The sequence below is a fragment of the Tursiops truncatus genome, chromosome 4 (genome assembly GCF_011762595.2).
Source record: "Tursiops truncatus isolate mTurTru1 chromosome 4, mTurTru1.mat.Y, whole genome shotgun sequence".
NCBI classification, from domain to species: Eukaryota; Metazoa; Chordata; class Mammalia; order Artiodactyla; family Delphinidae; genus Tursiops; species Tursiops truncatus.
Genome location: NC_047037.1, coordinates 98458658 through 98471002, shown reverse-complemented (window position 1 = coordinate 98471002; position 12345 = coordinate 98458658). Strand labels below are relative to the sequence as shown.

Below are 12345 nucleotides of genomic sequence, written 5' to 3'. Positions count from 1 at the left end.
ACTAGCACTTTTGATCCCAGACGATTCCAATCTTGAGGGATCATCTGGGATGAACCCAACAGAAGGAAACTAGACTGATTTGACTTTGGTAGGTTAAATTGAGCCAGAACAAATTAGAGTGATTGGTTTTGGGCTCTGCTGCAGTTAGTAGGGGCTGGAGTGCTGCTGCGAGGCAGCTGTGGTGTGGCAGGGAGGCTCAACAGCCATCAGCTGGTGTTGAAATGACCTGGGGTGTATAGCCATCCAATCGACTCATCAGCAACCTTCTCTTCTTCCAGGACTCCAAAGAAAGAGGGGGGATGACCCCAGGGTACCTTCCTGCCCCTCCCCCAAGTCAAAACTGCCTTGGACATTTCATTTTTATCTCATTTACCTGTATAACATTTTCAGTGAACAGGTATAGGATGTTCACTTTTCTGATTTCTACACCCTCACAGGGGCAGCTTAGCTTTAAAACAAAACACCTGCGGTGTATGGGCCCCTTGATATTTTCTCTACTAGCCACTAGGGTATAAAAAACTAAAAAAAAAAAATCGTGCTACTATATTAGTGAAATAAGTCAGACATAGAAAGACAAATACTACACTATATGGATTCACTTATATTGATGAATCTAAAAAAGTCAAATCCATAGAAGCAGAGAGTGGAAAGGAGGTTGCCGGGGGCTGGAGATGGGGAAACAGGGCGGTATTATTCCAAGGGTACAAAGTTGATGTTATGTAAGACGAGTAAGTCCTAGAGTTCTACTTACAGCACAGTGCCTATAGTTCACAATACTACATTGTATGCTTAAAACTTTGCTAAGAGGGCAGATCTTACGTCATAAGTGTTTATAATAATAATAAGTAAGAGGGTGGGAGGGAACTTTTGGAGGTGATGGATGGTTTTATGGCATAGATTGCCATGATGGTTGCATGGTGTATATTTATCTTCAAACTCATCAAGTTGCATACATTAATTATTACAGCTTTTTGTATGTAACTTCTTTTAAAAACTGAGAAAATCCAAACTACAGTATTTAGACATATTTAAAAGCAAATCTTAAGGACCTTTTTTGTTCTCCAGATTTCAGTGACATCTGTGTAATAACTACAAAATATTTGTTCCAGCATTTACAAGTTTGAATTACACTTGTTTTTGATCAGTGACGTTTTGCAAGAGGGTTCGCCGGGGAGTAGTATGTAACACGGAGTGTGAGAAATACCAAAACACATCTGGGTTAGGGTAAGTTACTCCACACAGTAGTAAGCCAGCCGAACAAGAAACGAGTTGTTGACAGATCTAGACCAGGCACCTACGGAGCCCTCCACTTCTAAGACTCGGCCACGGGGTAACCTCATCTTCTGCAGCCCCGGGTAGCTGTTCTAGGAACAGCTGTTAGTTAGCTGAAAGGCAGCCCAGGCCATTCTGGTACCGCAGTTTACCAGGTGTGTTCACAAACTTTAGTTAATGAACTTCTTTCAAAAGTCTGAAAACTGTTCCGTCCATTGGCTGGAAGATAGAAAAACAAATCAGTAATAGGAAGGAAAATTTGAGCGAAAAGACAAACGGGCTGGAGCTCGTTTGGGCGGGAATCCCGGAGCCGGGCGTAGCGGGGTTCCGCGTCCCCACGGGTCTCAGGCCAGCACCGGCAGCGAGGGCCCGGCCGGCGGTGGCGGACGGCCGCGGGGCCCGGGCTCGGGGCGGTGCCGCGGCCTCTGGCTCCTCCCGGGGGCGGGCGGGCTGGGGGCAGGAGGAGGAGCCGCCGCACAGCGCAAGAAGTAGCCGCGCTGGGAGCGCATCGTGCCCGCGCTTCTCCTGCCGGAGATGGACTGAGCCGCACAGCCCGCCCGCCCGCGCCGAGTCAGTCCTGCCCTCGCCGGGTCCCGCGGCGCCGGTGTCAGGGCGCAGGACACCGTCTCACGCGTTCCCCGGGGACGGCCGCGGGCCGGCTGCCGCGCCGGGGAGATGTCCGGCGGCCGGAGGAGGGGCGGCGCCCCCTGGCACAGCTTCTCCCGGTTCTTCGCTCCCCGAAGCCCTTCCCGGGACAAGGAAGAGGAAGAGGAGGAGAGGCCGGGGACAAGCCAGCCGCCCGCGCCGGGCCGGGGCGCAGCCAGGTGGGAGCTGCGGGGGGGGACGTCGGGGGGCCCTGCGCCGACTCGCGGGACGGGGGGCTCCTGGCCCCGGTGTCCGCAGCCAGCCGCTCTCGGCCAGGCTGCGCTCGCCACTTTCTGTTCCTCCATTGCTCAACTTTCGTCCTTCTCGCCCAGTTCTCTTGCCGCATCGCTTGGTTTGTTAAATCCGGGTGAAGTTCGTGACCCGAGGCCTCGCCAGCCCGCGGGGCGCTCTGCCTCCCCACCTCCCCTCCCCGGATGTGATTCGGTTCCCGTCCCACAGTCGCGTCTGCTCTCCAAGTTCTGCGGCAAAAGCGAGTCCCCCGGCGTCCTGCCGACAGTAATGGGAAACAGTTGTGAGCCCAGCCATCCGCCAGGGCAAAGAGGGCGCGATCCGAAAACCACTTCTGTGGGAAAGGTAACGCTTTGGAGCGCCACCCCCTTGGCTGGGATTTTACCATTTTATTCATAGTTTCTCAAAATGATTTTTTTTTTTAAAAAAGAATGGTGATGCTGAGTTCCGAAGACTCCATCAAAATATAAAACCCTCGCTAGGCTTATTTACCATTGCCTGACATTTAGATGATGCCGTCCTTCTTTCCCATGTCTCTTCGGAAACATCTGCCTCAAGTTCCCAGACAGATTCCAGAAACCAGAACTCGAGCTGCCTTGGTTTCAGTAATGAAAACTTGCCCCTTCTCTGCAGTCCTTTTTCCTTCTCCACCTGCTGCTATAAAATCGAAATTAAAAAAAAAAAAATTCATGTCTAATAAAACTACCTATTCCTGAGTCCTTTCATCTGAGTCCCGAGGGAGGAAGAGGGGTTAAGTGATATACAACTCGCTGTTTTAAACTTTTGATGGCAAGAGAGGCTTACTGCTCCGTCTTCCCCCAAATCGCACTAGAAGATCACTCATGTGATTGGAAGGACGCTCTCCAGAAAGCTGTGTTTACTTCAGATGTTAAAGCCTTCGTGGAGGCCTTCAAAGAAAAATGGATAGGAAACAGAACTGTAACTGAGCTGATTCCATCAATATTCATTCAGGTCTTGTGATTTGATTCCAGTCATTTATGTGTTCCTCAGTTTCCCTATTTGTGAAACGTTTCCATTTTGACCATCTGTTAATAAAATGCCACATCTTTCCAAGAAAGCTCCTATATAATATTTGGAAAACTTCTCCTGGGAAACTTTAGCTATTATTGCCCTGTTAAGAGAAAATTTAAAATTCAGAGTTACACAGTAGTTAAAAATAGTTTTGAAGTCTGACAGGGCTCAACCAGAATGTCTGAATGCTGGTGTGGGCAGACAGCCTGTGGTGCCTGCCATCACTGTAACAGCACTAACAGCCTTGGATAATATGGAGGCAGTGTTTAAAAGAAATCCCAAGTAGACTCAGCAAAAGTTGGAAACTTGTGTCAGTGTTAGCAGGGAATAGGCAGGCCAATTTCAGGTTTATATCAGAATTGTCCTGAAACCCTGCCTGCTGCCCTGCCGTCTTTGGGCTTTTTAGGCACTTCTCAAATCTCTTTTCTCTCTGGAGCTAACCGCTACAGCAACTTGTCTCTTGTCTTCTTACCACTCCTCCATTCTCATCTCCAGAGAGGCACACACTGTGGCTTTTTGACAATGAGAAATTTAATTGTGCTTATATGAACACTAATTGTGTCCTTATCTTTTTTAGAACTTGCCAGATGTTAAGGGGATAGCAGATAATCCTTTGTGTGGGTGTTTTACCTTTTAAATGAGTTTAAATCTTTCTTTTCAAGGATATAAACAGACACAAAGCGTTTATTGAAAGTTTAATGAAACTAACGGAAACAATGTCCTAGTAACACAGCACCTGGTGTTAACAAGATTGGAAACAGAATTGCGATTTGTCACTGTGATCTTATTTCAAAATGAAGGGGGTTTTGGCTGTTTATTTTTAGAGGCAGTAAAAGCTTTTGGTTTTATTGGGAGCCTAGTTTACCTTTTGTACTGGTGATTTTAGATGCAGGGGAGTCCGTTCGGACACGAGGGGCTTGGTGTGGTAGGGATGTAAAGATGACTGAGAAAAAGGTCCTTTCTCTCAAGGAACTGGGAGAAGGGAAGAAGACCACTTGAAAACAGTCATCCTACCATCTATGGTGTGTCTGGCCCATTACAATTGACAGAGTACTTTTAATAATATTACACTTTGAGGTTGGACAGACCTGTACGATCAGTATTTTCATTTTACTATAAGAAACAGTTAAAGAAACTTCCCCAAAGTCACACAGCTGCTTTTCAGTTAATGAACAAGTATTAAGTCCTATGCAGTGCCTGCAACTCTGAGCCCTCTTAACATACATTAAGTATTAATCCCTGCATTCTGACTTTTCCATGTACTCAAAACAAAATGCATTCTCTCAAACTTGGGTTGTATAGTCTCTGTTTCTGCACTTCCAGTGTTGGCTTACGTGAATTTTGTGATGTAACTGTGTGTGTACAAACAAATGGGACATAAATTCCTTAAGAACAGAATTCCTTAACAATTTCTTAAGAACAGAATTAAAAATTAAACACAAACGTAACCACAAGACCAATAAAAGTAAAATTTACAGCATTATCCTAACAGCTGTTTTTTGGCTACTCACAAAATGCATATGGTACCAACTGGGACAAACACAAGTTTTTTGGGGGTTGCTAGGATTCTAGCACTGTGTACCATGCCATGATTCAGGTTGTCCAATATTTCCCTATTTGAACCATAGGAAAACTTTTGCTTTTATGGTGTGCTGTTAAGTTATTTGGGCATCATTTGCTGTGAACACATCATTTATATATTGTGTTTACTGCTGTTCTCATTAACCTTCAGCAGTTAAAGAAGGCCTGTTTGCATCAGCACTGTTGTATATGGGAATTCAGGTGTTGGCAATGGAATTACATTTCAGTACTTATGTCTTAGGTGGTTGACCAGATCCAGGAAGTGTTTATATTAATTTGTTTTAGGTGTTATAGAGATGAAAACTGCAACTGAATTCAATTCACTGCTATAATGTTTAGCCCAGTTTATGAGCATGCAGTGAATGGACTCATTAGAAGTGATAGGGGAGAGCAGGGAGGGCTTCATGGTGGAGGTGGTTTTACCTGGGCCTTCAAGGCACTGGTGTTTTCCACAGGTAGAGAATTTAGCCACGAAGAGAGAAATAGGGAGTGGGTCTTCTAGGCTGAGCAAAAGCCTTCAGAGGTTATGATCTCTTGGGGGCTGTATACATTAGTGGGGCAGAGTGAAAGAGGCGTTAAGAAAGCTAGATTAGTGCTGGGCCATAAAGAGCGTTTCGCTCTCAATTTAAAGCTTAGAGAATTTTTGTGAAGGTCTTTCAAACAGATACTGCTAAACTGAAATTTGGAGGATACCTGCCTTCTAATTTTCCCCACTTTGAGAAGATGATTGCTCAGTTTTGTTTCTTTGCTATATCACACATGATGGACGTGTTTAAAATGAGCTCCGTACAGCGTTCATAAACTTGGGAGGGGGATAGTAAGGCGAGAACAGCATTTATTCAAGGGCCCACTGTGCACTTCCTCCCGGGCTGGGTACTTTTACTTGCATTGTCTCATTTAAACGTCACTCTCAGCCTGGAAGGTTGGTATGCTTATCACTATTCTGACAGTTGAGCACACTGAAGATGATAGGGTTCTTAGGCGTGGACACTGTTGGCATCTTGGGTGGAACAATTCTTTGTTGAACTGGGCTCTCCTGTGCTTTGCAGGACATTTGGCATCTGTAGCCCCACCCGCTAATTGCCAGCTGCATCCTCCGGTCATTGGGAGAACTCGAAACACCTCTACCTGGGTGGGTGGCAGGGAGAGTGATAGCACTCCCAGTGGAAAACGATTTACTCCAAATCATGACAGGAGTAAGTTTCAGGGGTGAGATTTGAAATTGGGTCTCTCTGACTCAGAAGCTCTGATTCTTTTTCCACACCATTCTGCCCGCCACCCTGCTGGACTGTGCTCCTTCAAAATACATCTGAATATGTAAGTCAGTTGGACCTTTCCTTCCTTTATTCCAGAATGGGTAACGCTGTGGCCCATTTCACATATACTCTTTTTGGTTGTTCCTTTGAGCGTCCCAATATAGTGCTATTGATAGAAGGTAAGACAGGATCACTAGACCCAAGGCAGGGCTGTGTCTCATCTTGGTGTCCCCTTTACCTAGCTCAGGTGAGGGAGTGAATCTCTGTTGATGGAGCATTAAAGCACTTACTACTGGCTTTAAGCGAGGGTTAGTACACTCCTACCCTTAAAGTGGGCATTTTGAAACATGGGGGGACCATAAAGCTCTCTAGACAGAGTGTTTGGCTATTGATTTAAAGTTCAGAGAATATTTGCTTTGCACCATGGCTGAGTGTGATTGATAAATGGGTAGAGCCAGGATGCTAATGGGATGCAGTGCAGGAGATAGTCTCATAAAAAATGTCAATAATGCCCCTGATACCAGCATGAGAACTGTTGGCCTTCAAGTTAAATGTTGACCACAGCATCAGTTATGTAAGGAAAAAAAGCTTTGTTCTCCGAATTTTTATGATGATTGAATTTTCATTGATTTGAAAGCGCTATAGAGAATAATTGATAACTAGTTTAGTGGAATAAGAGATACCTATGTGGTGTTGAAGGACCACATCTGTAGTTCATGCCTGCAACAATAAAGATGACTGGGGGCTTCCCTGGTGGCGCAGTGGTTGAGAGTCCACCTGCTGATGCAGGGGACACGGGTTCATGCCCCGGTCTGGAAAGATCCCACATGCCGCGGAACGGCTGGGCCCGTGAGCCATGGCCGCTGAGCCTGTGCGTCCAGAGCCTGTGCTCCGCAACGGGAGAGGCCACAACAGTGAGAGGCCCATGTACCGCAAAAAAATAATAATAATAATAAAAAAAAATAAAGATGACTGGAAAATTCCAGAAGTCCTCAGCCCTGTGTATTTTGTGAGAATCTTGAGCTTCCAGGTTAATGGAAAGCACAGAACCTACCTTTGGCAGTGGATTAGAAATATAGACTGTTTTATGGTATTGAAACCATACTTTTTTTCAAGTGAGATTTCTGACTTTTGGGCTTAACAGGGTGTCTGCCAGATGTCTACCTTGGGGATTCTGTTTCTTGCTGAGGAAATTCCTTGAAAGCTAACTCAATTGTACACTCTAAACGGGTTCGAGTTGCAAGTGTACCTCAAATTGGCCTGCAGTAAATTTAATCAGCACTTCTAACTTTGAAAGTTCTGATTAAACAAACATTTTTGTTTTGTTTTTTTATCTCAGTGGAAAATACGTAAAAAGGATAATAGCACATTCTGTAAAGTAAGAGGAAAATAATACTCCCTCAATAAAATATTTTATCTCCTAACCAGAGTTTTGATGAAATACACTGATGTGCAGATATACCAGAAACGCCAGTACAACTGTGGTAGCAAGAAAACAGGTTGACAGAAATTGAAACTGGGGAAAGTAATCCAGGCTCTCTACTGAAAAGAGAGTATCGGCATGAAGTAAAAGTTAGTCCTATTTTTTTAGTCTGTTCATTCCATAAATTTGAGTGACTGCTACTTGTTGAGTATGTCGCTAAGGAGTGGGATACAAAGATGAATGAAAGACCAAAACTGCCCTCAGAGAGTTCCTAAATTAATGGAGGAGATAAACATGTATGTCAGTATTTTCCAGATGAGCTCATTATGCGCCAAACATGTATTTGGTGTGTGTGACATGTGGTTCAGAACGCATGTACTATATCACGAGGGTCAAACATTGTATGAAGACTTTCTCATACAAAGTGACCTCTCGCTGCTCTGAACTTCTCTCTGAGCGTGGTTTGATGAGCAGCCTTGGCCAAGGCAGACTAGTGGGGAGATGTGGCAGTAACTATACCAGCAGGGATGGAAGTGCTTTCCCTCAGTCCCGCCTGCTCCTCCTTGACTCAGCAAGTCTTAGATGGAGGCAGAAAAGCGCATCCTTTCAAAAGTCAGCATGCCGGGCTTCCCTGGTGGCGCAGTGGTTGAGAGTCCGCCTGCCAATGCAGGGGACACGGGTTCGTGCCCTGGTCCAGGAGGATCCCACATCCCGCGGAGCGGCTGGGCCCCTGAGCCATGGGCGCTGAGCCTGCGTGTCCGGAGCCTGTGCTCCGCAACGGGAGAGGCCACAACAGTGAGAGGCCTGCGTACCGCAAAAAACAACCAAAAAAAGTCAGCATGCCAAGTAAGCGGAAATCCCTATACAAAATGGCTTGGTGTTGATAGAGAAATAAGTTGAAGTTTTGTGACCAGAAATAACCAATTCTTAATGTTTATTTGTCAGTTGTGAAGGCCAAGTACTGGTACAACTCCAGCAGGATTACCTCTCGGTGTTTAACCCCTGGGGGTATGTAATTGGAAATATCTCAAAGCAGCGAAACAACTGTTTGCTTAGTCAAGTGTTTCTTTTTGCCTGACAGATTAATGATGACAAAACTAAACTACCCTTAACCGGGAGATTGGGATTGAAACATATATACAGTAATATGTATAAAATAGATAACTAATAACCTGCTGTATAAAAAATAAATAAAATAAAATTCAAAAAAAACAAAAACCTAAATCACCCTTAATTGAGGCCCTAATAAGATCTAAGCCCTATGGTTGGGGCTTTAAACATATACATTCACTTAATCCTCAAAGCAACCTGATGAGAGAGGAATCTTTACTCCATTTTACAGATAACGTAATTTAAGGCTTGGAGAGGTCCAATAACTAATCAAAAGTGTCAACATCTTGTGGTAGAGTAAGGAGTCGAATTTTCCTTCCTGAATTCAAAGCCTACAGCATTATGTGACTACATCCCCTGCTTAACTTGGGAAGACCCAAACAGAAGGCAGGCCTTAGAAAATGGTATTGAATGGCAATAAAAGACAATGGCATGCAGCTGGATGTCTGTCCAGATGGCCTGGATCAGTGCTCTGTACAATAAAGAATTTATGGTCCTGGAAGTTGAGAGAGGAAAATATATACACTTATACAACTTATAAATTTATATTTGAGCACGTAAAAAGAGTCAATCTCCTTCGGAAAAGATACAAATTAAGACTAGCAAGATACCATACTCCACCTGTTTGATAATCAAAACTTGAGTTTGTTGGGAGGAACTCTCATACACTACTAGTGGGAGTGTAAATTGATACGCCACTTTGGAGGGCAATTTGACAAGTTCTATCAGTATTACACATTCACATACTCTGATTTAACAGTTCCCTTCTAGGAATTCCATTGGGTGTATACAGTTTGTAAACAGGCCAAAAGTTGCCTCTACAAGTTTAGTCATTGCAGTGTTGTTTTAATTAGCAACAGATGAAAAGTAAAGTGTAATCCCATCAATAGTGGACTAATTGGTAAATCATGGTATATCCATGTAGTGGAATATTATACAGCTGTCAAAAAGAATGATAAAGCTTTTTATATACTGATAAGAAAATGTCTCTTAGATACATTAAGTAAAAAATTAAAAAAGCAAGATACAAACCACTGTGTATAGTATGCTCCTGTTTGCATATGAAAATGGGGGAGTATGAAAAAAGTCTGTTACTAGTATTGTGTTAACTACTTAGGGAGGATGAGAGACTGGGTGAATTAATGAGGAACAGGAGGGAGACTTTTCATTTTAGACCTTCTTATACTTAAAAAAATTATGTGAATTATCTATTTCAGAAAAAAAAAAGACTGGTTAAGACCTAGTGAATATCTCTGTATAAAAGAGGAAAAAAGAGAGAGAATTTATAATCCTGAGTTGGCAAAAATTCTCCAAAGAAAGAATGAACTCCATTAACTTGTTCAAGTGAGAAAAATTATGATTAAGCCTATAAGTAAATGGAATATTTATAATGCAGAATAATTAGATATTTTGATACTTTCTGCAGGTATGAGGAAGGCTTATGTATTATTAGTCTGCAATGTGAAACTGGGTGGAGTTAACAGAGCATCAGAAATATCAACTGCGCTTCCCTGGTGGCACAGTGGTTGGGAGTCCGCCTGCCGATGCAGGGGACACGGGTTTGTGCCCCGGTCCGGGAGGATCCCACATGCTGCGGAGCGGCTGGGCCCGTGAGCCATGGCCGCTGGGCCTGCGTGTCCGGAGCCTGTGCTCCGCAGCGGGAGAGGCCCCAGCAGTGAGAAGCCCGTGTACCGCAGGAAAAAAAAAAAAAAAATCAACTCATTTTTGTGAGATCACCTAAATCATCTGCTTTAAGTAGCAGTGTGACTCTGGGTAGTTCATTAGCTCTCTGTCTTTGATTATAAAGCGAGGGAGGTGGCCCTCATTGCTAAGGTCTCTTCCAGCTTTATCGTGCCAGCCAAAACTCCGTAGGGTAATAGGTGTGTACAAAATAAAGAAGTATGCCTTATAGATTAGGAAGACTTTTGTTTTACTGGAAAGGTTACATATGAATATGCATTGGGTATTTCCCTCTGTGGCTCTAACATTTTCATCAGTTGATTTGAAAACCTCACCAATGTTTTAACAAGAATTCATTTGGTACCACTTGTGCCAGGCCCTGAACTAGCCTCTGGGAATCCAGTGCAACATGGTCTTTGGTTCAAAACACTCCTGCAGTTTTGTGGGGAAGGAAGACATAGCACAAATCTTTCTTTCCCTCTTAAAATAAGTACCAAGGTGTCTCACAGGGCTGTGGAGGATTTAACAGGTGTAGGCCCATTCTTGAGACTCTCTTCTTAGAGGAAAAGGTTTTAGTCTCGTTTAAGCTGTTTCTTCTGGCCTTTCTGTACATGTGTCTATTTACTATTCTTTCTTGATTTGTAAACTTTAGACAGTTTATATTGATTTCTGATGATGGTAGATGAGGACTTAGCTATTTTACACCTCTTCCCACTTCCCTTTATTCATTCAGTCAAAATAAGTGTTATAATTTTGGGACTAAATCAGAAGTCAACCTTTCCATGTATATAAAATACAGTTTTGTTTAGAGTAGTACGACATGCTTTTGAAGGAGCACACCTTTTATATTTTCTTTATGACAAGAAGCGCAAATGGTAGTGCCAGAAATGACATGAAAATGGTATTTGAATGCTCTCACAAATACTAATTTTGTGTGATTTCTACATGATATGTTAGAAATTTCTCCTTTACTCTGTGCTAAAATTTATACAAAACATGGATGCTACCTTAGTGGCAGATCATAATTTTTTATAACTGCCATGACAAGGAATGAAATACTTTGAATTTTAAAGTTTGATAACTGGGAACAGGTTGGGTGAGATGTAAACTCTCAGCTTTTTATTGTCTTTGTTGTCAAAGCACGAAGGATCATACCCTGGCTGGAGGGGTGGCATTGTGCTGTATTAGTCAAAGCTGAAAATATGTATGATAATTTTTTTTTTTTTTTTTTTTTTTGTGGTACGCGGGCCTCTCACTGTTTTGGCCTCTCCCGTTGCGGAGCATAGGCTCCAGACGCGCAGGCTCAGCGCCACGGCTCTCGGTCCCAGCTGCTCCGCGCCATGTGGGATCTTCCCGGACTGGGGCACGAACCCGTGTCCCCTGCAGCGGCAGGCGGACTCTCAACCACTGCGCCACCAGGGAAGCCCAAATATTTTTGATTGTTCCATTGTTCTAGGTAGGCAGATAAGGATATTATTTGGCAATGTTGTATTTATTATGATACAGAGAAATTGCCATTATGAAATATTTGTACTGTTAGTATTTAGTTATTTGTTTACTTTAAATTTACTAGCATTTTTCACTAACTTGTTTTTGTGTTTTAAAATCAACTACAATACTTGTCTTTTCTTCCTTTTGATAGTAATATATGCTTTTCTAAAACAGCTATGAAATTATAAGAAAATCAAAAATTAAAAAAGCACAGCTCATACATAACCCTATCCACCCGGAGACGAGTACTGTTCTTCTAGATCATTTCCTATGTGCTTATCTACATGTATACATATTTTTAGAAAAAGTGAAAGTTCTCTTCAGGATTTTGAAACCTGAATTTTTTTTTCACTTAACAATGGTGCTTTGTCATTTTCTACAATAGTACATATACTTTTACAAATTATAAAGATAATTTTAACCCTTTAAAAAATCTTAGATGGGTCATTGCTTTTCAGAATCTAGTTTGAATATCTAAATGTGTCTCTGCTTACAGAGGGTTTGTATTCCGATGGGAAAGTTATATAGATTTATATATAATGTTAGCTTTGAAGTAAAATAAAGCTGGGTGAGGGAAGAGGACGTGATGGAAGTAGTGGGTCTGTA

General features: G+C 43.0%; 1 protein-coding gene across 5 annotated transcripts in view; it reads left to right on the top strand.

Moving 5' to 3' along the window:
• Window positions 1-1750: 1750 nt before the first annotated feature.
• Window positions 1751-12345, top strand: part of CRYBG3 (crystallin beta-gamma domain containing 3) — a 114847-nt gene continuing 104252 nt past the window's right edge. For 2 of the 5 annotated variants that reach the window (XR_002173763.3, XM_019922388.3), the window contains exon 1: window positions 1780-2096. Coding sequence is in view for 2 of the 5 variants with exons in the window: in XM_019922388.3 (XP_019777947.2) it covers window positions 1948-2096 (149 nt within the window). In the remaining 3 variants the exon portion in view is untranslated. Of the gene's footprint in view, window positions 2097-12345 lie in introns of all 5 variants that reach the window. The other 3 variants (XR_012331554.1, XR_012331553.1, XM_033855921.2) reach the window with 3 other exon arrangements.